Source organism: Hippocampus comes, unplaced genomic scaffold, assembly GCF_001891065.2.
Source record: "Hippocampus comes isolate QL1 unplaced genomic scaffold, H_comes_QL1_v1.1 scaffold620, whole genome shotgun sequence".
NCBI classification, from domain to species: Eukaryota; Metazoa; Chordata; class Actinopteri; order Syngnathiformes; family Syngnathidae; genus Hippocampus; species Hippocampus comes.
In genome coordinates, this window is record NW_017804841.1 from 21,199 (window position 1) to 45,882 (window position 24,684).

The 24,684-nt window shown below is 45.5% G+C and overlaps 5 protein-coding genes and 1 long non-coding RNA gene across 11 annotated transcripts in view; 2 read left to right on the forward strand and 4 right to left on the reverse strand.

Annotated features, from left to right (window-relative positions):
• timp2a (TIMP metallopeptidase inhibitor 2a) overlaps positions 1-3,516 on the reverse strand; it is a 9,525-nt gene extending 6,009 nt beyond the window's left edge. Inside the window, exon 1 of the mRNA XM_019871079.1 lies at positions 3,120-3,516. Coding sequence (XP_019726638.1) covers positions 3,120-3,249 — 130 coding nt within the window. The 5' untranslated portion in view covers positions 3,250-3,516. The remainder of the gene's footprint in view (positions 1-3,119) is intronic.
• Positions 3,517-3,713: 197 nt separating this feature from the next.
• On the reverse strand, positions 3,714-8,231 carry sfxn2 (sideroflexin 2). Of its 4 annotated transcripts, none has more exons than XM_019870929.1 (12): positions 8,074-8,231; positions 6,875-7,074; positions 6,602-6,772; positions 6,308-6,406; positions 6,168-6,243; positions 5,987-6,072; positions 5,816-5,876; positions 5,674-5,740; positions 5,535-5,584; positions 5,411-5,460; positions 5,261-5,308; positions 4,224-4,323 (listed from the first exon to the last, which is right to left on the reverse strand). In XM_019870929.1, the coding sequence occupies exons 2-12, from the start codon at positions 7,030-7,032 to the stop codon at positions 4,224-4,226; spliced, it is 966 nt and encodes a 321-aa protein (XP_019726488.1). In that variant the 5' UTR covers positions 7,033-7,074; positions 8,074-8,231. The 4 variants fall into 4 exon arrangements, with proteins under 4 accessions (XP_019726470.1, XP_019726488.1, XP_019726463.1 ...); XM_019870904.1 differs by having other exon boundaries at positions 6,875-7,098; positions 8,074-8,229; XM_019870920.1 differs by lacking the exon at positions 8,074-8,231 and adding an exon at positions 7,223-7,284 and having other exon boundaries at positions 6,875-7,098.
• arl3b (ADP ribosylation factor like GTPase 3b) lies at positions 7,422-11,529 on the forward strand. 2 transcript variants are annotated; one of them, XM_019871168.1, is made up of 6 exons: positions 7,422-7,635; positions 9,857-10,000; positions 10,133-10,249; positions 10,325-10,375; positions 10,560-10,745; positions 10,869-11,529. In XM_019871168.1, the coding sequence occupies exons 1-6, from the start codon at positions 7,609-7,611 to the stop codon at positions 10,914-10,916; spliced, it is 573 nt and encodes a 190-aa protein (XP_019726727.1). In that variant the 5' UTR covers positions 7,422-7,608; the 3' UTR covers positions 10,917-11,529. The 2 variants fall into 2 exon arrangements, with proteins under 2 accessions (XP_019726727.1, XP_019726737.1); XM_019871178.1 differs by lacking the exon at positions 7,422-7,635 and adding an exon at positions 8,922-9,159.
• Positions 11,530-13,188: 1,659 nt separating this feature from the next.
• Positions 13,189-13,482, forward strand: LOC109516625 (uncharacterized). The gene is made up of 2 exons (XR_002168371.1): positions 13,189-13,297; positions 13,329-13,482. It is a non-coding gene; the product is annotated as an uncharacterized LOC109516625 (long non-coding RNA).
• Positions 13,483-13,702: 220 nt separating this feature from the next.
• On the reverse strand, positions 13,703-20,492 carry trim8b (tripartite motif containing 8b). Its single transcript, XM_019870479.1, has 5 exons — positions 18,182-20,492; positions 15,212-15,307; positions 14,708-14,973; positions 14,516-14,631; positions 13,703-14,409 (listed from the first exon to the last, which is right to left on the reverse strand). Exons 1-5 carry the CDS (start codon positions 18,785-18,787, stop codon positions 13,742-13,744), a joined length of 1,752 nt encoding a protein of 583 aa, XP_019726038.1. The 5' UTR covers positions 18,788-20,492; the 3' UTR covers positions 13,703-13,741.
• A 1,578-nt stretch (positions 20,493-22,070) lies between these two features.
• Positions 22,071-24,684, reverse strand: part of LOC109516279 (alpha-N-acetylgalactosaminide alpha-2,6-sialyltransferase 1-like) — a 22,860-nt gene continuing 20,246 nt past the window's right edge. For both annotated transcript variants that reach the window (XM_019870716.1, XM_019870707.1), the window contains 5 exons: positions 23,759-23,897; positions 23,583-23,686; positions 23,238-23,321; positions 23,064-23,163; positions 22,071-22,976 (listed from right to left, as the gene is read on the reverse strand). In XM_019870716.1, coding sequence (XP_019726275.1) covers positions 22,764-22,976; positions 23,064-23,163; positions 23,238-23,321; positions 23,583-23,686; positions 23,759-23,897 — 640 coding nt within the window. In that variant the 3' untranslated portion in view covers positions 22,071-22,763. The remainder of the gene's footprint in view (positions 22,977-23,063; positions 23,164-23,237; positions 23,322-23,582; positions 23,687-23,758; positions 23,898-24,684) is intronic.

The following is a 24,684-nucleotide window of genomic DNA, read 5'->3' on the forward strand; positions in this document are numbered from 1 at the left end:
GGTCATGACGCCGCACGACCGCCGCGGCTTTGCAGCATCGACAAGCATGAAAACTGCTGATCATACATGGCAGTTATTTACAGTACGGAAGCCATTTCAACTCCACAAACACCCGGCGTCCGACCGCATCGCTTTTATCGCGTTGTTTGCAGGAAGCACGCGGAGACGTGCGGCCTCAAAACAAAAAGCCTTTCTATGACCGTGCTGCTGTGTTATGTGCAAAGCCCAAACCACATTTGAAACTTCCTCTAATGGTTTATTGACTGACGAAAGACCTTTAAAAAAAAAATGGCTCACGGAACACAGACATCCTGTTTCTCAAGGCAAGGAATCAAAGATTTGTTTTTCACATTTTTATTCTTTCTGTGGAAGCTAATGCAAAGGTTGAATGACATCATTGTCGTTTTCTGCAAAAGGGGAAGTTGGATTTTTGTGGAAAAAAAAAAAAAAAGTTATTCCATTTCAAAGGGCTTTTGAAATCCCTGCTGCACTTTCATGTCACGTCTCTTCCTCATCAAAGGCAGTTTGAGTGAAACCACTAATACGTTCCCACTCGTCTGACGAAATGGGCCACCGAGTCAGTAAATAGACAAAAACGATCACAAACAACAACGAAAGGGAAGTGCAACTTCTCCCACCCATTTTTTTCCCCCCTCACTGGCATTGCTTCTTCTCCCTCGCTTGAAAACAAACCCTGGATGTCATCCAGATGTCACCCCAGCTGCAGCGATCTGCTTCATGCGTGTGCTTCCAGCTTAGCTGATTTTTTTTTTTTTTTTTTTGGGTGGGCGTTTTATAGCACGCGCCCGTATTGTGAAGCATTCCTCTAATTCCAAAACTTGACCCACCCCTCCTCACAAAAAAAAAAAAAAAAAAAAAAAAAAAAAAAAAGGAGTGGAAATTAAGTCAAAAGACAGACTGGGTCGAGAGGAAAGTTTGCAGTGTGGTTGAGATTCGATTTCTTCTCAAACGCACCCCCACCCGCCCTTATGTGAGACCGACCCTTTCCACACTGCTTCTCTCCTTTCCCTCCGCGGTGCCACGTTGCCCCAGCCAAGCCGCGTCGGCATCCCGAAGGCCTCGTAAAAGGCGCCGTTTCGCTCCCAGATTGTGCGTTGGACTTGCGCAGAGACAACAAAAACGAGGGGGGAATAAATCAAGCGAGTATTTTTAATTGCAGTTTAATTTGTTGCTTCTATTTGTGATCCAAAACATGGGAAGAGGACCTTGAAAATAATCCGATATTAAATCAGCCACAGACAGACAGATGTGGGTCACTGCCCCACTTGGCCCCGTGATATGAGAAAAAAAAAAGAAAAAAAAAAGGCATCCGACAGCAATAATGAATGCTTTAATGCTGACTATTTCGATCCCAGTCAGTTTGACGTTTTCACCTTTTGAGACTCAAATTTGAAAATACGGACAACTTATCCATCCATCCATTTTCTTTTTATGTCTTTTCCAGTTCCGGGCTCGCGGGAAGATGATCCCTTGTCCTAGCCGACTTCAGGGGAAAGGGGGACCACACCCTGGAATGGTCACCAGCCAATCACAAGGCATACGGGAACTGAACCCATCATATTATTCATTCATTCATATTCACAAAGAACAGCCCGCTCATTTATGACGTTTCCTTGGCAAACTCGGGGCCGAGGTCACTTTGGGACAAGCAAACACATTTATGGATGTTAGTTGATGTCACAACCGAATCAGCACTTTGTATGTAATGTACAGGCCAGCAAGACACAGACGCTACCCATCCATCCCTGATGGGAGCTTGAGAAGTATAACGCAAAGCGGAATGGGCAAAAGTGGCCAAAGATTGGCGTGCTAAGCTTGTGGCATTCGATTTAAAAAGACTTTGGCCGCCAAATCCACCAAAGCATTAAGCAAGGGTCGACAAAACTTCTTTTTAAAATTGGGTATTGTTATGAGACAAACTGGTAAAAAGAAAATTCAGGATGCACTGCGTAAACATGTATTGCATAGATGGCAACGCAGTAGAGCAGAACCTTCAAACCTCCGTCATGCGGGCTAACATGATGCAACGACATCCTCCTTCCAGTCCACAAAGAGGAACTTGTACATTTCACCGTCGTTACATTTTTCACAATTTAAAACACCAAAAGGCTGAAGGTTAAGCTGCATCAGAGCTTAAATTTACAATTGCCAAGTTAGGATCCATGAAAGGTACAATGCACCCCAACCCTGCCCCGCTTCAGATATTCAGTGAAAACACTCGCAGAATTTTTTGGGGGGATTGTTCTGTAGCTCCCGTAATTGCAACAAGATGGCACCAAAGCCTCGTCTCAGAAAAAAGTAGTAATTGGTGTCAACAAAGTATGGGGAAGTGATACATCCTGTCTATTCTAAACCCATCTATGTGAGGGAGGAGCCATGTTTAGCCTGGGTTGTTAACAGATTTTAAGGAGAGTTATTCTGCATGTTTTTTTTTTTTTTTAACAAATTAAATCCTCTGTAATTCTAATTTTAAATTCAACATTGTAAAAGGAGTATGAAATTATGTCTAAATTTTGGGATAATATTTTGTGATATTTTGGGTCAAAATAAGCAATTTTTTCATGATGTTTAGTTTGATGTTTTTTTTTTCCACATCCCAGTTTGTCATGTTCGTCCCCAGTTTCTTAATTTAATATGATGCTCTAAAAGTGATGTTTACATGTACAACAAACACAATTTGAAAGGTTATTTTTGAACATGAATCATTCGTAAATTAGTCGGTCATGACTTGGTGAGATGGTTAGGCAGTATAAATAAATACGGGATAAAAAAATGTTGGGGGTTTTGAGGCAAACTACGTTTGCAAGAAATCTTGCTGAAATGTAACTTTTTTTTTTCTTGCTTGGTTGAGCCCAGTTTTTGCAGTGTAGGGGGGGTCTGTGGTGGTCTGGAAGCGGGTGTTGCGGAAGGGTGCTGCTGTACGAACACAGAAATCAGTATGCAAAGCGAGTCGTGGCCTTGAGCAGCACACCACCACAACAACGCTAAACAGATGAATGATTTGGATGCGAGTGGCGCGGCGTGTGAAGCAGACGACAACAACAACAACAACAATAACAACACAAGCGTGTCGGGGCATGTGTGGGCGGCGCACTCACCCACGTCGGCGTTGCAGAATGCCTGTTGCGGGTGTACCGGGGCGCAGCTGCACGCCTGGGCGAGCTCCTCCGCCCGCCACACGAGCAGGAACGCCAGCGTGCACAGGACCCCGTTCAGGCTCAGCGGCATTGTTGACGCAGAAACGGCGACGCGAGTTTTCTCCTTTTTTTTTGCAGTGTTGGCAGTGCAGATGCCAACGAGAAGCGACTCTCGTTTTTTTTTTCCTCGTATAAGTAGCACAGATTTTTTTTTCTTTGTTTTTTTATCAAGGAGCGAGTCACGACGTCAACAAGAAGAGCGTTTGACGTAAGCCGCGAAGATGAAGTCGGATTTTGTGTCTCATTCGAGGGCAAGCGCGCTCCGAAGTGTCGTTCAAAGACCCTTGTTTTCGTCTGGTGCTCGAGTCTTTTATAGAAACTGCTCGCTGGCCACGCCCCCTCATGAGTACGGCAAGTGGGAAGAACCGAAAAGGTTCCAATCTCCTCAGCGGGAGTTGGGGGAAATAATACTAAACAACTGTAATAATGTGGTAGCAAAAGTGTTCCACCGCACTCTTTACCAAATAAAAACACACGCGTGCACCAGCACGGCAATGAATATCAAATATCGAAGGTGCTTTAATCCAACGCAAACTGAGGATTGTGGTATCATTTCTTTGAAACAGCTTCAATTGAATCCAGTCAGTTATGTCCTCCATTTAGCTAGCACTCCGATATTTCTGAAAGCAGCGGTGTCGTTTGGCCATCTTGAACCCTGTATAGAAGTCCATTTGTGTTTTGGGAACACCCAGGGAGCCTTGTTGTCGAGACGTTGTCCAAGGCAAGTACCGGTAAACGTTAAGACAAAAAAAGAAGAGCCATGACTTTTTTTTTTTGTTCAGTTCTCACCTGGCAAAGCCAGAAAAAGAAAATTCCTGAGAAGAAATTATTTGGTTTGTAATGACAGCGAAACGGAAATCAGCACAGCAGATTTAAAAAGCATTCGTCGAGACATCCCCACGTACACGGCGTAAGTTCCAGAAAAGAAGCACCTCTTTAAACATGTGAGTAACCATTGAGGAAAGGAGTAGTGTGAGTGTGCAGTGAGTCCCGCGGGCGGAGTTCTCAGAGGCCTTTGTTGAAGTAGACGCGCTGCACGCCGTCGCCGTACTTGGACGTGATGGCGTCGCGGAGTTCGGGCTCCAGCTTTGACACGGCAATGGAGCTGCGACACAAAGACGAAGACGAAGGACGTGGTCAGAGGTCGGCAAACGATCAACAAGAATGTTTTGGGGTTTTTTTTGCAGATGGTTGAGGCAGCAATGATAAAATTTAATTAAAATGGTATTTTAAAAAAAGTAACAACATAAATAAAGTAACATTTGAAAAAGGGAAAATACAGTATTTCAAGTAAAAAAAAAAATTATTGCATTATTTTGCAGCCTGTTAAGGCCGCAAACGAATTGGACTTTAATTACCGGTACTTGTTTTAATTGAGAGCATGTTTTATTAAATTGTATTCAAGGTCGAGGCAGCCACCAAGTTCAGCCCACATAATTATTTTAATTAACTGACCAAATGTAATAATAATCGCATTTAAAAAGTTGATAAAATATCCAAACATATATTTGAAGAAAAATATACATGTGTATAAATTAAATGCAAATATTTGAAAATTGTTGAACCTACTAATTTTTTACTTGTGCCCTCTGTTGGCTGCTGCCAAGTACTGAATTCTTTGTAATGAGCACAAAATTAATTTTACAAGATAAATGCGTGAAAACTAATTCCAGTATATTTAAATAAAATACATCACGATAAAATCAAAAGTGCTTTTTTTTTTTGTATTGCAGCTCATAAAATTTATTTTACTACTATTTGAGTTGCTTAAGCCATCATTCACCCTCATTATGACAATCAATATTTATTCTCCAACATAATTTGTTTTCCACTAAATCAGAGCACATAAGTGGATTTTTTTTAATTGGGCACTCACAAAAATGCAGGCACTATTCTTCACGGACAAACATCAACTACTTGGGGAATATTAATCCTTTCATGCGCCCTGTAGCCTGATAGCATGATAAGCTGTCCCTGAAAGGGTTAAGAACTGAAAAGTACCTTATATCCAAAAAAATAATAATAAATCAGACTTGAGTTACCATCTTTGAGGGAACAGGGAGCAGGCTGCCGGCACCATGAAGGTCAAACTGTTCAGAGACAAGCGCAACAAAAGTGAGTCGACCCCACTGTGAGACTTGTATCACAAAAACTCCTTCCCCCCTTTTCCTCCGGCCAGATGTTCTACTTACAAGACGCCCACCATCATCACTTGAATGGGCCCGTGGAGGTATGTGATTCTCTGCAAAAGAGACGAAAAGAAGTCATTGTGGGGTCCACGCTCAGTCAAGAATTGAGGGGGTGGGGGGAACGAACCTGCATGAATTTGTATTTTTCTAGCCGTTGCATGATGATGGGGAGGATGACTGTGGAGGAGAGCGCAAATGAAGGGGTAGGCAGACGACAAAATAAAGAGCTGTTTGTAAGACTGGGTTGTTTTTTTTCATATACGTACTCATTCCCGGCGCGGCCATGGTGATCCTGGAGATGACCACTTGCGTGATGCCTTTCACCGCCGCTTTCTGGACAGGGGAAAAAAAAAAGAATGAGATGTGAAGCGAATGTATTTGCTTTCACTATTCGTACAAATAGCTCACCTGCGAGTGGCCCAGCTTGTTGCCGTTTTCATCGGTGACGGCGATGCCGTTCAAGATTTCCCTGAGGACACATTTTAGACACATTTTCAAACTGAAGAAAATAGAAGCATATAAATTCGTATCTCAATTTGTAACTCATTGGACGATTAATCTTGTGTCTGAGGGACTCACTGTTGCCTCATCATGGGGATGTTGACACAGTTGGCCGCCGCCACGGCCGCGAAAGGGACCCATCGCGCCACCAGTGGAGGTGCTCTCTGTGGGAGGGCGGGGGGGGCCAGAGAGTGTGATGGGGAGAGAGACTTCATATTCAAGAGCACTTGACGTAACTCGGCATCCGTGGCAACCGTACCTTCGTGTAGAGGTTGAGTCCCACCGCCGTGGCTAAAGCCGTGCTGGTGGCGGTCGCGTAGGCGACGCCGATCTGCCTGAGGCGCGCAAAAGGTGATGTCATTTGAAGGGCGGACCCGAAAAAGGCTTTGAGGGTCTTACTTGGGGGTGATGGGCGAGGCGGCGTTGCGGTTGGTGTAGTTGACCAGCGCGTTGAAGGACTGATTGACCCACTGCCAGAAGACCACCGCGGGCACAGTCCTGGAAAGACGCAGGCCAGAAATGATCTAGTGAAATGAACTCGGTCAATTGGGTGTAAGCAAAGTGCCACGTCATCTGATTAACGCAATGCTTTTTTTCTCCCGTCAGTCAAGATAAACCTCCCCGCCTTGCACAATAAAAATCAACAGAACGCTGCAGGCGAACACGTCCGCGATAACGTTTGCACAACTGCACCTGTAGAACTGCAGCATGCAGCCGGTGATGGCCATGCCACCGGGGACCTGGAAGGACATGCGGCCGATGATGTTCATTCGGTCACCCGAGTCAGGGTGGAAGGCCGAGTCGTACAGCTTCTTGGCGTAATGGAGTTGCTCCTCAGTGGTGCCCGGTGGGACCGAACGCGCCCTGGAGCAAAGAACATGCAATCGAATGTGTCGTCATGTCATGTAGAAATACAAACATTTGATTTGTGGGGGGGCACGCTGTATTTCGCCAAGGTCTCCTTACCTGCAGCTCTCCACCAAAGCTTTGGCCTCATCCAGGCGCGAGTCGGGCAGAAGCGCCGTCCGCCAGTCGGTGATGTTGAAGAAGTGCTTGAGGCGCCCCATGAAGGTGGTCTGGTCCCATCGCGGGGCGTCGATGTCGAACGTGGGGCTCAGTGCCATGGCGGAGGATTCCCGAGTCGCAGGGGAGGGCTGACGTTTGTCCTCCGAAAAGGTTCGGATGAAGACCTGAGCAAGGGAGCGCAATTACATTTCTGCCAATAGGGGACGCCGAGATGAAATGCGCCCTTTGGCACCAGTAGTTAACCCAAATCCCGAAACAAGTCCCCCGCTAGAAATAATTGACAGGTATCGAGTGAATAGTTCCTTGGGTTGTCTCGCTGCAGCAGCGTTCCAATAACCGACCAGAACCGCGAGAAGGTAGAGTCCAAACGAAACAAAACCTCGTAATTATTCACAGGAGGAGTTAGTTATTCACAGATGTTGGTAAATTGTTGCTTTTAAGAGACTTTGCTCAACGCCAGCCTGGCTTGATCTAGATGGCTCTGGGTCTGTTTACTTTAAAATGTGGGCTTGCAAAAGTCAAAAGTCAACATTTTTCGTAACACTTTCTGAGCTTTACCAGCAACTGATAGGCCCCTGAAGGACATTAACATCCATGGAAGTAGGTCATTAGAAAAAGAAGACGTGGTTTTTAAAAAATGAAGTTTTTCTTTTTTGTAACGTTCAAGTTTCCAGATGTTTAGCTCCTCACATGCCTGCTGGGTTAGTAAACAAACGCAACCATCACGACGCTAAACGACTGCAGCAACTTCAGACAGCATTTCAATACCGACTAATACATTATCGTACACTTATAGCAATTAAAAAAAAGCACCTCTGTGCAACTGGTGCTTGACAAACTGGATCTACAAGCTGCAGCGTATCTGCATGTAGTCCACGCTGTGCCGAGAGGGTCTAGATGTTTAAAATGAATTTAATTGCATTAAAACATCACCGACGATGTGATTAAATTGCATTTGGGAGTTAGGAGAAAGTTGGGTTGGGAAGTTATGTTAGAAAGAGGAGAGAAAACCTATGCCCGATAGACTGATGCAACTTGTGTGGTCATGTTACTGGCGCTCGTCCCGCGGCGACGAAGGAAACCACGCATAAAAAACACGTTTTTGTGCTCATGAATGCACGTAAAGATGCAAAACTCACCTCTGTGATCCGCCGGTTGTGAGCAAAAAGCTGACAGGTTCGGTCAAGAAAATGTTGCACGTGGCAAGCTCTCCGCCAATAGCGAGGCGGGGCAGCTCCCCAACGACACTATAACCCGCCGGGTCCCAAAGCCCGTAAAAAAATACAGTATACGACCTAAATACTAAGTAAATATGTAGTCATATTACAAAAGATTGAGTCACAAAACATTAGGAAAATGTATCGGAATAAATGCATTCTGAACCACTCGATTGTGCGCTAGAGACAATTACATTCATAATTCAATATGTATCTAAATTCTACGGCTAAATGAAGCGACGAGTCTCGAGTGCGAGTGAGGCTTGTGATTGGTGGAGAACCCGGAAGCGAGTCAATGTGGAACGAGTTAGTATTCGAGTCCGGTTTAAATAGTTGTTTTTGTCGTTTACGAGACCGGCAATGACCTTTCGAACAATCGAAATGAACCTTATACAAATCAGCCGTACCCCTATGTCTTGTTATAAACGCTACTGTGTGTTTTTTTGCAAGATAAGATAAATTTAGACAGGACATTGTGGGTGCGTGCGTGCGCTTACTTGGCGGTTGTCAGGAAAATTCGGCTCATTTACGCCATCCGTGGCGTGGCGTGGAATAGCAGCCACCAGCGAGTGGGGTGGGTCCTAAAGCCCGCAAAGTGAAGATCAATCGGTGCTCGAGTTTACTCTAGCTCACTGACTCTTCTCGGTCCAGCTACACTATTCACGCCCAAGTCGTCGTAGAAATAAAACGAATTAATTTATGAGAGTAAATGCCAGTAAAATACAAATCGTTGTTGGTGCAAACAGATTTAGACTCACTGTCGCCACCTGTGGAATAGAGTGAGAACAACTGATTGAATTCTGACGTGCAGTCGTTTATTTCATTGCTCACCATTTTTAGGTAGGGCCTCTTAGTGCATTTAAGCGTGGAGATAATATTATTAAAGTGCTTTCTAAGCACTTTTCCGGCTTATTTAGTCACCCACTGGCGCGCGTGCCTGTGTGAGTGACGTCATAGTCCTTGGTAACCCTCCGCCGCGGCGTCTCCACGACACAAGACAACAAGATGGTGAGTGCCCGTAATTTGCACGAAATGACCGTTAACTGTCTGTAAACGGGTAGAAATGTACTCGTTTGGACACAGGGGGGAGTGCAAAGTTGTTAACGTTGTTCGCCGCGGCAATCCAAACGTGAAAGCCTCTTGTTGCGTTTGCTTCGGTTGCCAAGAGATTAGCTTCGCAAATTAGCCCCGTTTAGCATCTCCCGTGCTGTCGTTATCCGGGCCCGGCGAAAACACATCAGGACACTATTCCAGATCTTATTTGGACCAAGATCGATTAGATTGTATACTGAATACACGTTTGGAAGACGGCAGCAGTGTGCGGTAGTGTTTTGCACATCTGCCCCACAATTCTGAGGTTTGGGGTTCGAATCTCGGCTCCGGCCTTCCTGTGTGCACCATGAAAAATGAAAAACTACAGTTTCTTTGGTATTTCTTGCATACAAATTAAGTCTGATTAAGTCCACTCAGTACAGAAACTGCAAAAAAAAAAAAAAAAACATGGTGTTCTTTAGATGTTGCAGACGAAGAAAAGGTTAATTACAGGCTCTAAATTGTCCACAAGCGTCAATGCTGAGATTGTGCACTCATGAAGAAGACTATCTATAAAAAAGGGATGGTCTGATGTTTGGAAGATGTAGAACAATGGCAGCGATCACCACCGTGCTATGACATGTTATTTTATGTCATTTGTGCGTGTGCGCAGGGATTGCTGTCAATCCTGCGCAAACTGAAGAGCACACCGGACCAGGAGGTGAGGATACTGCTGCTGGGGCTGGACAACGGCGGAAAGACCACCCTGCTCAAGCAGCTGGCCTCCGAGGACATCAGCCACATCACTCCCACACAGGTCAGCACTCACCCGTAACCACCGTGGCGGGGAAATGATCCGATTTCTCAACGCTTGACGAGCACGAGATATCTCTGCAAACCCCCCATAAAACAATAATGACTAAGAGTCACAAATGCTCTCCTTCTTCAGGGCTTCAACATCAAAAGCGTACAGTCGCAAGGCTTTAAGCTCAACGTGTGGGACATCGGCGGCCAGAGGAAGATCAGGCCCTACTGGAGGAACTACTTTGAAAACACTGACGTGCTCGTAAGTTTGTAACGTAATCGACAGGTCGTGGAGCTGCTCCGTCACGGTGGTAACTCGTTGTTTCCTGGTTTTCAGATTTACGTCATTGACAGCGCTGACAGGAAGAGATTTGAGGAGACGGGGCAGGTATGGCACCCTGTCAAATGTTATTAGCGACTTGTGTGACGTTATTCGCTGTTGAGCAACATGCTACATGTTTTAACATGTTTGGTTTCCGGTACAGTATCAATTTGGCAGCCATTTTGAGAATCCTTGTAATGCCAACTGACTAACATGTTCTTGGGTTTTTTTTTTTGCGTCATCTTTTCAGGAGCTGGCCGAGCTGCTGGACGAGGAGAAGCTGAGCGGCGTGCCCGTGCTGATCTTTGCCAACAAGCAGGACCTCCTGACGGCAGCGCCGGCATCCGAGATCGCTGAAGGACTCAACCTTCACACCATCCGCGACCGCATCTGGCAAATCCAGTCATGCTCCGCCCTCACCGGCGAGGGCATCCAGGTCTGGCATCATTTTTTTTTTTGTTTGTTTTCTGCACCAATCACACCAAGCTTTGAATCATACTGTTATTTCTTCTTTTTTTAAAAATTCTGTTCTTTTCCGTTTTGTAAATCTCATCTGCAGGATGGCATGAACTGGGTGTGCAAGAGCGTCAACTCCAAGAAGAAGTAGCTTGGCTTTTCAGTCATCTTCTCCTCAGGAGGGGAGGGACGTGCGACGACACCTCCTGAGCCTTAAAACACTCCGGGGTACACTTGTGAATGTACACGCACGCACACTACTAATCCAAAATGGAGGTTTTGACATAACTGCTGCATTCCTTCCCCATCGTTCCACTTTGACCACGAGCGTTCCCGTCGAACTGCTGTCTTTCAAAAGGAACTCCCGCCTGATTATAGGCTCAAAGTGTGTCATGATTAATCGTTCCACACACACACTTTCATGGCTCTGTTTGACGTGCGGTCTTCTATTTTTGTGTTTTATTTATGGCAGGCAGGAGTGAAGTAGAGTGTACCCCAAACCCACTAAAGAATGATACTGTACATGTTATGTATAAAAAGAAGCGTGCAGGATTAGGAGTTTTTAAATCCACTGTAAATAGCGTGGGACCTCGCCCCCATTGCCCCCCCCCACCCTTCTCCACAGCGTTGGTATGTTTTATGCACATGACTCTGCTTTTTTTGTAGTCCCCGTAGCACTTCTGCGACACTTTTTCGGGTTAGATTGCTTTTGATATTCCCGAATGTGATCTGTGCAGAAGTGAAAGTACTGTATGTGAATAAAAGAAGAAGGAAATAAGGGGAGATGGAAAAAAAAGGTGTGTTTGTTTTACTTGCGTGAATGGAAGCGGCTTCAAGTGGAGCAGGTGTGCTGGGCAGCTGTCGGTGGCGGCGGAGAGGTCTCTCCGGCGTGCGTGTGTGTGTGTGTGTGTGTGGGAGACAGCTCGGATGAACTCAACTGGACAAAAAGACTCAAATGGATCATCGGAGAATTTCTCGTGGTGCGCAATCCGGGTCATATACCATGAAAGCAAAGACGAATCCTGCTGTTGCAAAAAGATTATCGGCGGCCTCAAGGGCTCGTCCTCAAACACAAGAGATCCATTTTGACTCATCTAGCAATTTTCATCCACGTTTAATATTTTAATTTTCTAAATTAGCTCCGATGACAAAAGTAGATTGTGCCATTAAATTATTTACATCCACATTTTAACCATTTTGGCACTTGAGAACACATTTGCTCACCAAATATTTCATCCCATTCTTTGCGGTTATCTCGTTTTTCTGTCAACTAATGATCCAACACAATACCCGCCTTCACCCCCAATTTGACTAACTGCCTCCTCTAATGTATTACTTATACGTGGGCGACCATATCTTCTTTCCGTTGCGTCGGACAGCTGCACGACAGCTGTGTGTACTTGTGTGGGAGAATGTTAAGGGAGGGGAGTGTTTTATACTGTGTGTGTGTGTATAAATACTGTAGGAAGGCAGACGAACCATTAAAAAAAAAAAAAAAAAAAAAAATGAATAAAGCGGTACTGTCAAGGATTCCGGGAGGGAGGGGCACGTAGGTGGGAGTGGGGTGAGGTCGGAAATGAGTGATGTCATAATGCTGACAAACAGAACGGAAGACGGTCAAGTTTTAAATTCCTTTCTTTATTTGGAATTCTCCAAATCACGTCGTGTCATTTTTCCATTTCACAAAATATTTACAAAAAAAGATACTTTCAAGTTGGACTGTCCGTTCTCTTAGTCGAGTGTCCTTAATGGCTTCTATTGTAAGAAGGATGACCGGTCCATTCTCGTTCTTTTAGAAAAAGTAGATCATCGTACACTCTTTTTGTTTTTTTTTTTCTTTAAAACTGCATACATTGTCTCTTCTGAGTGCTTAAAAAAATGTCTTCCTTTGCGTGCTTACAGCTGCAAAGAGGAAGCCAAGAGCTAACGCGCACGTGTGTGTGTGTGTGAGTGTGTGTGCTTATTGAAAGGAAGTGACATCGTCGCCCTGAAGGAAGTACATGAAAAAGCGTCACGGATCCTCTTCTAGTCAACGCCTGATTCGTTTGGTCTGTCCTGCCACTCTGAGGTCTCAAATTTCCGTCAATATCGGGTGGGTGGGGTAAAGTGTCCTCCAAGTGCATTGTGGGTGTGCGGTGGAAGAGCCTGTGAAGCAGTAACAAGTGCCATGGGGGGAGGGAAAAAAAAGTATTTTGTCACGACGTAAGGCAACGGACCTCTGTGGACGCTAAATTGGGGACACGTTCTTTTTTTTTTTTTGTGGGGGTGCAGAGGTGTGGGGGGGGGGGCACCCTTGAAAAGTTTGTTTCCATCTCTCACTCCATAAATAAAAATACAACTTGCGTTCATCCACCTCCCTCAGAGTCTCTTAAAATGACTGCTCGGATGTTTCTATACTTTTTAAAGGTTGTTTTCTTTTAGTTAAATGTACATTTTACAACACTGACCGAAAAGAACGTCAAAATAAAAAGCGATTGACCCTGCCCCCGAATGTGTATACATTGTATTCTAGAGGTGTGTGTGTGTGTGTGTGTGGCTGTGTGTGTAGTTTAAATGTGTGTAGTTTAAATGTGTGTAGGCTATAACGGCTTTAAAGCAGTAATCCCCTGCACATTTGCAGTTCACAATTAAGGAATTTACATATTCACAATTTTTATTTTTTTTAGCTCTTGCTGAACAAGATGATGCATTGGTGTTAGTCGCGGAAAGAATTCGTTTGAATTACAGTTTTCACTTTTCCATGAAGTATTTTAAAATACTTCATGTAAAAGGAGGCCTAATTTTTTGTTTTTATATTTGACATGACTGAGATTGTTTGATAACTGTTGTAATATCCGTTTGGTAGTAATTTATAGTTGAAACTATTAATATCGGCAATTAGGAGGGAATCAATTACTCACAAATAGCAGGGGATTACACATTTTACACTGTCTGTGTGTGTGTGTGTGTGTGTGTGTGTGTGTGTGTGTGTGTGTGTTAACTGGTGACGTAGTGCTTTGTGGAGGGCTGACCGTACAGCCCGTAGAAGTCGGCGTGTCTGTGCGACTGTGAGGCATCGATCCAGTTGCCCATCGACAGGCCCTGCATGGACGGTCCGCCGGAGGCAAGGCCGGGCGGCGGGGGGTAGTCCTGCGCGCTGACCCAGGGAAAGGAGCCCGAGCGCGGGTAAGGTGGGTGGGCGCGGTGGCCCGACACGGACGGGACGCCGGAGCAGTAGCAGTTATCCATGGTGCACACCAGGATCTTGCGCCCGCCGTACTGGGGCAGCACGCTCTGCTGGGAGGAGTGCGAGGAACCACCGGTGCCGCCGCCTCCGCCGCCGCCGGAGGGGAAGTGCGAGGAGCCGAAGACGGCGCCTGAATGGTGGTTAGCGCCGTCCGCAATGTGCGGCGGGCCGCAAGGCTGATTAGCCGACTGACCTTCTCCGGAGGTCGAGGAGGAGCCCAGGTAGGGCTGCTTGCTCGAGGAAGAAGATGAGGAGGAGGAAGAGGAGGCGTCTTTGAAACTTGCTGCGCTGTTTTTGCCCGAGTTTCCTTCCGGGAAGGCGGCGGAATGTTTCCGTTTCTCCGCTCCCGAGGCCGAGCTCTGGCCGCTGGGGAAGGCGGGGACGGACTGCAGGAAGGTGGAGGGAGGGGTGAGAGGAGCTGTGGGGAGACACGAGAACACGTTAACACAAAACTCTTGAGAAAGGACATTTTGATCATTTCCTTGGAGGAGGCGAGCGACCAAAACTAGAATCAGACTTTATACCTTCCAGCGTTCTCTTCAAGCTCTTCTCCCGCTTGGAAATCTCAGAGAGGAAGAGCTTGGCGTTCAGATTGCCCACCTTGTAGGGGGGCAGAGTGCTTCCCACGCACGCCTGAGACCTAAGGAACATGCCAGATGAGACTCCGGGGACAAGCGATGAGACGGCGTGGCAAATGAGAATGACAACCCGCGTACCTGTCGGCGAGGATCTTGACGGGCTTGGTGTTCTTCATGAAGCCCAGCTCCTCCGCCTTGCCGAACGCCGTGTTGATGGCGCTCAGCAGCTTGTGCGCCTCGTGCCTCTGCTCGCCCAGCGCCAGAACCTGGGCGGCGTTCTCTTGGCAGAAGCGCGCCTGCGCCCGCTCCAGCGCTTCGAGCGTGCGGCCCAGGTCCTCCTCCAGGAGTTGGTGCATGCGCTGGTACTGCAGGCGCACGTCCTCCTTCAGTTCCAGCACGCGGTCCTTGTGGAGGAGGAGGAAGGGAGACCGGCGTCAACACAAAATGGAGGATCAAGTGTGCAAAGCGCTTCTTCAAAATTCTACCTCCAAGCATTTTTTTTTTTGCATCCAAGCATGTCGTGTTTATTAAAATAAAAGTTTCCTTTGTGTCAAAGTAACGTTTAGGATTTTTAGCGTTGCAGATTTTTTTTTTTTAAAAAGCGCTATTGGGAAAGTGCATTGTCTCCATGTGCCAACGCACCTCCACCACGCACTTGTCCGAATCCAGCTTGCATAGCTGCTCCTCGATCTCCTGCACGCGGTCCTCCACGCGCTCCTGCTGCCTGAGTAGGCTTTGCTGCAAGGTGACAGAAAAGAGAAAACAGGGGGAAGAAGGTCTTTAAAAGACGGCAACATTTCCCCCCCGCCTCCCTCCTTAGTTAGTTAGTCCCCATCCGAGGCGCACAATCCCCACAGGAGGGGAGGACCATGCTGTCATGGCAACCAGCAGCTGTTTTGTGCTTGCATAAGTGTATGTGTGTGTGTGTGTGTGTGTTGGGGGTTTGAGTTGATAAATGAACCAACATAAGCAGGCAGGAAAAAAGCTCTCCGCCGCTCTCGCGGCCGGCTAAAAGCACGGCCGTGTTTTCATGACGATAGAAAGAATGCGAGGCTCCAATGATGGAATGCTTTTCATTTCAAGTCGTGTTTATTTTCGTTGTGCAAGGTGGTGATTATCATGAACAACTGCTGAGGGGAAGCGGTTGCCTTGCGCATGAACGTGACCCCGATGTGAGCTGTATGTGGATTTTCACCAGTTTGGGTTTTATTTCTGTTGGGAAAGGTGGAGGCTATCATGAATAACGGGCAAGAAAGGTCGAATGACATGTCTACGTTCGATGAACAGATAATGAACAGCGGGTCTATTTATTTTCACATTCTCTTTGAATGAATTCATGACATTTATGTACTGAATTCCAATATTCCAACAGACACGTGCTGGCTAAACAGAAACGAAAAAGCTACCGCGGTTGGCGTCGACTTGATCCAGATTCAAGTGAACAACCCCACCCCCCTTTTGCAGTCACATTAGCGCTCGCAGCTAAATGCTAATGTCAGCGCACAGACCTGGCTGTGTGTTCACCGAGCCCATCTTTTTTCCTTATTTCGCTAGCTCAGCGCGCGAAACGCTAGCATGCTCACAACAAGCCATTTCAGTACATGGGGGATCAGCGTCGCGAGAGTCCAACGTGGCTAACAAGGCACCCCTTTTAACGTTAGCCGCTAAGCAAACAGCGGATTTTATCATTGGTTCCACTGTCCTAGATAGCACTCTCTCTTTCGCTCTCATTCACTCACACAGTTGCCGTGTTACATGCAGGACTGTGACCTGGTTGTGCTGATTGATTGAGTCGGGCTGCAAGCAGAAAAAAAAACCTGTGAGGTCGGAAGAGAAGACGCTTAGCAGAAGGAGGTTGCAACTATGGATACATAGAGCAGGGGATGGGCGGGTGTGATCGGGCAGTAGGGGTCAAGGGGGTGGGGGGTTAGAGGGCCCCTCTTTAGCTGTCATTTCAGCACAGAGTCTTTTCCATCAGGACCGGGGGGCCACGGGGGAGGTCTGGCTGCCCCTGTTGGTGCAGGGAGATGATTTGGAAGAGCGGGGGGGCTAATGGAAGTGCAGGGGGAGGGGGGGGGCGTAGCGAGGAGGTGAAATCACATTAAAGATGGCCGATGCAGCTCGAATCAACGGTTATTCATCTTAAAGGCCTGGCTGGCAAAATAAGAGCCATGGTGGATTTGGTGAATATGTAAATCTATGTTAAATAGAGGCTCATATTTATGGACATGAATGCAAAACGCTAATGCAGTGTAAATATGCAGGCCTAAATAATTCAGGGGGTTCTAATTAGCGACCATCCAGACCATTAATAATGTAGAGAAAAAGATGGCAAAGGTTGTTTTTTTCCCTTTTTTTTTTTCGACAAAGATGGCAAAGGTTGTTTTTTTTCCCTTTTTTTTCCGGGGGCATGGCTTTAGAGTTCATATGGGCAACCACGCCCCCGACTATAACCCCGTCACCCCTCCTGCTGACTCACAGCGACAGGAAAGACAAGGCAACGTGACAGGGTCGAAGCCGAAAGCCGGTGTCATGAGTCAGTCGACCCTTCACGTTTCCCCCCTATGACTAATCCCACCCCCGCAACACAAGCCTTTGAAAAAGAAGCATGTGTGTAAAGTGAGGGTTCGAAACAGCAGGAAACCGAGATGTCATTTAAAAATAAAAAAAGCCACACAATCAAGTGACGAATCACTCTAATCCCTCGCTGGTGATACCCGAACGAGGATGCACCTGCGCCGGGGAGATAAGCCCACCGCTCCTTCCTTCGCAACGAGGGACCCTCATTGTCCCCTCCACCCGCAGCCCCGCACCCTCCGCCGCTGCATTGTGTGGCATTCCAACAGATGAGAAGGACAACTGCAGCAAGCTGGATGCATATTCCGGCCTTTGAGTAAATAAAATGGGACCCTTTCAAGGCCCCAGTTTAAATAAGGTTGTTGTTGCTTGGCGACTGCACAAAATGTAAAGCGATCGCTTTTGTGCCCGTGTGTGTGTGCGATGCAGCCACGAACGCACTTATTGATCACAGATAAACTAGACAGAATTCCCTCAAAATGTCAGACATCCGCTTCCATGGCTAACGTACATGCAAGTCAATAGAAGACAACAACTAACCCACGAACGCACTGGTGGGGGAAAAACTACACCCGTGTAATCCAATTTCGGCGTTAGCTTGACTTTGTGCCATAGCTTCATGTTTCTGATCAAAATAATCTATCAAGCACGAATTTTAATTTATAATCTTCGAATGGATCAATGTAGTGCATCATTTCACAAAATTACCCTGCAAAACAAAGAGCAACCAAAGTGCATGCACTCCTTCGTAACCTCTGCCGCTAACAACCCAGGCTAAACTTAGCTCCTCCCCGACATACAAAGCTTGCCTCGCAGTTAAGATGTATCGCTTCCCTTGTACTTGCTGAACACCAACAAACTACATTCCCTTTGGACGGCACATTAGCACTATCTTGTAGCGTCAATAGGTTGTTTTAAAAAACAGCACTAAAAACGCAACATGGTATTGCCAACAGTGTATTCTCTTCTACTCTATGTGTTACCATGTCAATCTAAACCTCGCCAGGACCTGTGATGAGCGTGTGAATGCCTTACTCGGATGTCATTGCGGCGCAGCTCCACGTCAGCGACAGCGTGCCCGTGGCTGGGGTGGCAGCGGGCGAAGCAACAGTACTGGCACACGGCCGTCTGCTCGGCCTCGCAGTGGTACAGCCGGTACTCGTCGTGCTGCGGGCACGTCCACGCCTTGACCGCCTCGGCCTCCACCAACAGGTGCCCGAGCGCCGAGCATGGCTGCTGCAGGTGTGTCTGCACGTGTGACTGGCAGCAGGGCGCGTTGCAGCGCAGGCACACTTTGACGGCGGGCAGCGGAGGGCCGCGTCGGCACAGGATGCACTGGGGCGGCGGCACCGATGCCTTCTCCACGCTGAGAGCGTTGTACTTCTCCACGATGTTGGAAAGCTTGTGGTTTTTCTCAAGGCTGGGCTTCTGGCTGTATGCATGGTTGCACTCAGGGCAGCGAGCCAGCGTGGAGTCCTTGGCCCAGGCCTCGCTGATGCACGCCCGACAGAAATTGTGCTTGCAGGGCAGCTGGATGGGCTCAGAGAAGACGTGCAGACAGATGGGACAGATGAGCTCCTCCTCAAAGCAGTTCTTCCATGTCTCGGCCATGTCGGATGCCATGGCGGCGGGGGCAGGCATACAAAACCCCCTCCGGATTTCGGTCTGTGTGTTCTCACAAGCGTCCCGCCCAACACCACCCTTCCCAGAAAAAAAAAAACGGACGCTGTCCTTAAAGTGTGCGCTTACCACTGCGCCGACACCCTGACTTGTTAGTTATTGCTGCGGCAAGTTCCGGAAAACTGACCAAATGAGAACACACACATACACAGTGAGGCTGACGTTACAAGATTACTGTAAACTGTGACACACACGTGGACGTGCGCACTCACACACACACAAACACAGGGCGTGTTTGTGTGTGGCCTGCAGGAAGAAGCAGCCTGTAGGTAAAACCTTGGAATCCAAACAAGGCACAGATAACTCAACCAGGATCAGCCCAATATGCAAATGAGTACAGCACCTCCTGCACGTGCACTCGCAGCTTTGCCTGGCGCTTGATTCATTAACCTGCTTCCACACCCTGATTAACACTCTACTTCTCTCTTTTTTTTTAACCTGACTCTGAACCTTTAACAGTCACTTTTTTTGCCCAAAAATCCCGAGCGGAGCAGCACAGCAGGTCTAGCTAAGCGCACAGCGGCCCCGCAAAAGATTCAGAATAATAACGCCTCAGTTTCGTTTTGACATGAAACGCCATTTCCATGAGATGAATAATAATCCACAGACTCGCACACATACAGACAAGGCCGCGGCTCTCTCTCTCTGGCACTTTCCACTCGATAACAAAAGGGCCTACTAATCTTATTAGATGGAGAAATCATAAATTCATAGCCGGACCGTCGCTTTGGATGCGGTTTTACTGCATAGTTGTCGCTTTTTAAGGGCTCCAATCGAAGCTACTGAACAAAAGAGCTTTTATTTAGCTTTAAGGATCTGCAGGAATGTTGCTTGCTTCGACACCCATCGATCGAATAAGCTCCTCTCCGCCACACAAAAAATACACTTATTATTCAGTTATTTATTCCTTAAATCTTACTTCGGCGTTCTGCTTATACGCCTGCTCTCGCCTCCACCGTCGATCAACAACATATTTAATCGACTTATCTCGACGAAAATCGTGGGGGGGAATAATGCGAAACGACTCACCTCACCATTTTGTAGTACAGGTACACATTTTAAACCGCACTTTCGTCACAAACGCGGCCCTTGCTTGAGAACAACATATACATAATTTAATTAAATATATATTTGTAACTATTCCAAGGTTAGAATATAAAAATATGAGGCTATTAAAAGGGGACGTCGCTCCGCCGTCCTTGTTATACGGGCTAGCTGCTGTCATCAGCCATCTTGATATTAAAAACACACACACTGGATATCCACGGTGAAAAAGGTTGGAGGTCGTTCCACCTAAGCTTTTCGCCTTTTTACGCGGTATTAACGACGAAACGGAACAGAAAACGGTCGTTTTTTGTAGCTCTTTAGTCACGCTCTTCTCCTCGGGTCCAAAAGTCGACAGTCCTGACGTGCTTGTTATTTAGTCACGGCCCATATTTGGTCAGAGAGTCCGGTGGAAGAGTCGCCTACTCCGGCTTTATAAAAATCCAGCTTGCTTTGGTGCTAGTGGGAAGACAAAAATATAGCATTTGGCGTCTTCTTCTTCTTCTTTAATGGCCTCCTTTCTTCTTGTGCCTCACTCTGCCCCAGCCAGGCTGTCGACAGAGGAGGAATGCGGGCGAACTGGATGCCTCCTTCGGTTAGCGTCAACGTAGGCGAACCGGCTACTTCCGGAATTTCAAAATTAAACACAATATAGAGTTCGGACCTTCAGCTGTCAAGATAGTCCCAAGTTACTTAAAATAACAAAATAGATAATAATACTAATAATAATAAACAAATAATGATAGTAATAATATATTTTTAATGTGCTTCTCCGGTGATTTGTGTGCTAGTCATTAGCCATGATGCTACACAGCCTAGCAGTTAGCATTACCAGATGTTCTATGGTTATCCTCACACTGACTCAAAACACACTAAATCCTTTTGGTGCTCCCTGATTGGAGGTTTCATGAGATTTACAGATTTCAAGTGTGATTTCTCTTCATTTTGAAGGCAAGCAGTTGTGCAACTGCGGTTCTTTCCAGATCGATGCATCTACCCCCACCTTCCTTTTTTCCTTCCTCCCCAGCTTCCACCTACGTCCGGATGGACCTTGAGGTCACCACGTGACGCACCACGCAACAGACGTGTTCACGTTTGTGCGTGTGTCTATACAGAAGGAAACTATAAGTTGCCTAATTGTGTTTCAAGGTCCCTTATCGGAGGCCCCATATTGTGTATTGTCTGCCACTGAATGCCTTTGTTTTGCTATGTTTATACATCTGTGAAGGTTCAGTCAGGGTGGTCTGCCTTAAAAAGCACCTCTGTAATCCTGCATGAAACCTTCTGGAAAACTTTTTTCTTTCATGACCACCTTAGATCAACAATTCCCGGCCAGTGCCGAGGACTTACAGCAAAAAGTACTTATACTCTGTTCTTAAATAGAAGTACAGACGCTTGTCTTAAAAAAAAAGTCTAATTTACTTCCTCAATGTTAAGTGAAACTAAAATAGTAGGGCGACAGAATATGAAATGTAGTTCTGTACAAATGTATAAAGTGTATTTTTACGGTCATGAAAATTAATTCAGAATTATTTCATGCTGCATCACTGTTAATCATTAAAAACCATCACCGAAACAGTCCCGGAATTTACTTGGTATCGAATCAATACTAAATCTTTCGGTATCGTACACTGCTTTATGAACGGCTTTCTTTGGATTGGATACAACTTTATTGTCAAATGTGCTTTACATTTGTATGTCGCTACTCCATATTTTGAGTTATTGTACTGTACTGTACATGATTTAACGAATCAAGCTTTGACGTTTCGTGAGTCGTACTAAATACAGCCTGCAGGAGGCGACGAAAGTCTTTTTCTGTGTAAGGTGAGCATCTTTGTTTTGGTCGAGTTCGTCTAGTTAATCCAATCTATAATTACTGTAATTATAATGGCTTAATGAATTAGGTCATTAAAAATATTTATAAACGTGTGGCCAAACGAAGTATGTGAACAATAGTGAATTCTTAGAAATAATTCGTGCCGTTTTGAAACTTTCTTACACTTTGTGTAAATATTATTCAATCCATGCAAGAAATGCCTCGTGGATGATATTTATAATAGAGTGACCACTTACAATAGTTGCACTAAATGTTCTACCCTATAGCTCAATGTGACGAATAACTTAACGGACGATACGTGGGATCACCGACCTCATCGCGGTTTAACGGGTAAGGCTTTTGATTTAATTTCACCAATATAGAAAGCCCCACGTAAGCAGGGCATCAAAAAATTGGATAAAACTCTTGATGTTCCTCCCCACGGAAATCTTTAGTAAAAGGCGAAAGATTTATGCGATCTGAAGAGAAACAAGAGTGTACTGCCTATTCATCTGAAGCAACAGGGAAGTCATCGTAAGCGGTACGACTTAAACTAGCGGTGTAACAACAACAAAAAAATTCTAAACTCACGCAAAACATCGAAACAAAGATAATAACTTTTGAATAAGAAAAATATGTCAAATATGTGGAAAAAAAGTATTAATAAACGAGTATAAATCCTTTTAAAAACAGTTCTTGTGTCGCAAAGCATGCTGGGATGTCAAAGGATTTTCGGGTTGGTGGCGTCATCATAGCTGTTAGCTCCTCCCCGCAATACCCTCACGCTCCATTCAATCGTTTAAAAACAGCAAATGTTAGGTGAGACTTGTGTGTGATTAATATATATTGTGAATGTTAGAAAACCCCCATGACAAATGAGTCATACGCAAATGAATCTGTCCTAAATATTCCCACTTATTATGTTGTTGTTATTATTGTTGTTATAGAATAAACCCTGTTTGGACCTACAAGCTTTTCAGAGCCCTTCAAATGTCTTTCAAAGTAATGCGATAGCTGTACGCTATAGCCTATTGATACAACTAAGAATACGTTTACCCATTCGGACATTCTTCCAAGTTATGTTTTTTGACGGGGTTCCTTTTGAGGGGGTTCCTTTTCACTCCTTTGATACAGACGCATGATTTTGCTGTTGTGCAGCTTCTCCCAGGTTTTCATTTCCAGAATGTAGTCGTGATTTGCGTAGAAAATCACCCGGTTCTTGTCATGCTTCTCGTAATAGTAGTTGGAGTACTTAGCGTAGTCTCTCGTCATGAAGCCGTACGCGTCCACCTGGTTAGAAAAAAAAAGAATTGGATGAGGAAAATATGATTGAGACATTTAATTATTGGGTCAAAAACGAAAACAAGAGCAACTGACTATATCACATGTGTGAAGAGCCAAGAAGACCGTAAAAGCACCGTTGGTTGGTCGGACTATTGCCCAGTAAGTTTTATTCAGGTTAGGAGATCTCAGGAACCTGCAAAGTGACAAATATATGCTTGCAGTAGGAACAGTATATTAATGAAACATAATTAATCAGTGAAGGTCGACCTGTTGCGCACATATCGCAGAAAGTCCTGGTGCAGGACGTAAAAACGACTCTCGCTGTACTTCCCCTTGTAATACGTCCGAGGCCTGAATGTGAAAGATTAAAAAAATCATACAATTGTAAAGTGACAATCTAAAATAAAATGTAACTTTCATATTGCTCTTAAAAATTCGCCCATAACTTAACACTTTATAGCACACTCATTGAAAACCAGGACTTGGAAATTCATTTTTTAATCCAACTGGAGTACATAACGCAGACTACACTTTTCTGACTCAATAATTACAATAATAATAAATCTTTAGGCTCCAATAGACACAACACATTCAGGCCAGGATATTCATCACCGTTTACTTTTGTACGGGCCAAACTCCACTCTCTGTCCTCTGAGGAGTCCTTGGAGCCACTGGAAGTCCCTCATGCCCTCTGGAATCATCACATATTTGATGCCCTGCACGAAAAATGTGCTGCATGAGTGACCGACTCCGATATAATCAATAAAAGGAGTTAAAGGTCAGCTTACCTCGTCGTGGGGGGCCGATTTGTAGCCATATTTCTTGAACAGATACAAAGACATGGTGATGGAGTGAGCCGTGTGGACGTAAACTGTTGTTTTGTTCCCCACGTCCTCCTCGTAACCCTGGACGACCGCGCCATTCATCCTGACACGCATCATTAGAGTTATTAGTGTTGTTATTTTTTTTTTGTCGACTTTTTCCAGCATACGCCATCAACACGCTGATGAAAAGTGGATGGTTGGAACTGGAGAATTTAACATGACCCTTCAGTCTAATATAAAAGGTTCAAATTTGGGAGGAATAAGAACAAATATTTAGGACGAGGATCCTTGAAAAGTACTACTTCAAATGTCAGACTTATTTGATCTTTTCAGACAGTAATTCTTTTGGAGATTTTTTGTTTTGGTGGGTCTTCTCTGAGTCTTGACAGATATGCAGAACAAATTTCATGTCACGAAGTGATACTGGCTCCAGGGGATGCTTTTTTTTTTTTAAATTCCTGAATAAATGACCCTAAAATGGCCACTGTGATCTTTTCACACAGGGCTTTTTGACCCTTTTTTTTCTTCTTTTTTTTTAAGACTACACGTGATAGACATGCGAACCAAATTTCATGTCATGAAGTGAAGCTGCATTCAGGGGTTGGGTTTTCCCAAATTTCTGGGTGCTTAAAAAAAGAAATTCAAAACGAACCCTAAAATGACCACTACAAAACAAAATGGCAGACTTTCGGACCTTTCCGGAAAGCTGCTCAAGACCTTTTTTTTTTTTTTGTTGTCCTTGTAACACGCCTGGCTGGAAGAGAATGTCACTTCTCCTGTCTGGTGGGCAGAACACTTTTGTCTGCTTCATCTGTGAACTTGCCCTTTGAAAACAAACAAAAATCCTCGCTGATACAAGATATTAGCCAATGCCGTATGTGTTTTTTTTT

Bases quoted from the DNA above. Each gene is read 5' to 3' on its own strand.
- sfxn2 (XM_019870911.1), bottom strand. From the start codon at position 7,032: ATGGCACTGAGCCCCACGTTCGACATCGACGCCCCGCGATGGGACCAG. The intron at 6,073-6,167 runs GTACGGTTGCCA...GCCCTCCCACAG, and splicing joins GACTCAACCTCTACACGAAG to AGAGCACCTCCACTGGTGGC. The intron at 5,585-5,673 runs GTACGTATATGA...TCTCCTCCACAG, and splicing joins CATGGCCGCGCCGGGAATGA to TCATCCTCCCCATCATCATG.
- arl3b (XM_019871168.1), top strand. From the start codon at position 7,609: ATGTTTAGCTCCTCACATGCCTGCTGG. The intron at 7,636-9,856 runs GTTAGTAAACAA...GCGTGTGCGCAG, and splicing joins GCTCCTCACATGCCTGCTGG to GGATTGCTGTCAATCCTGCG. The intron at 10,746-10,868 runs GTCTGGCATCAT...TCTCATCTGCAG, and splicing joins TCACCGGCGAGGGCATCCAG to GATGGCATGAACTGGGTGTG.
- trim8b (XM_019870479.1), bottom strand. From the start codon at position 18,787: ATGCCTGCCCCCGCCGCCATGGCATCCGACATGGCCGAGACATGGAAG. The intron at 14,974-15,211 runs GTGCGTTGGCAC...CTCCTCCACAAG, and splicing joins CGGACAAGTGCGTGGTGGAG to GACCGCGTGCTGGAACTGAA. The intron at 14,410-14,515 runs GTATAAAGTCTG...GTCTCCCCACAG, and splicing joins CTTGAAGAGAACGCTGGAAG to CTCCTCTCACCCCTCCCTCC.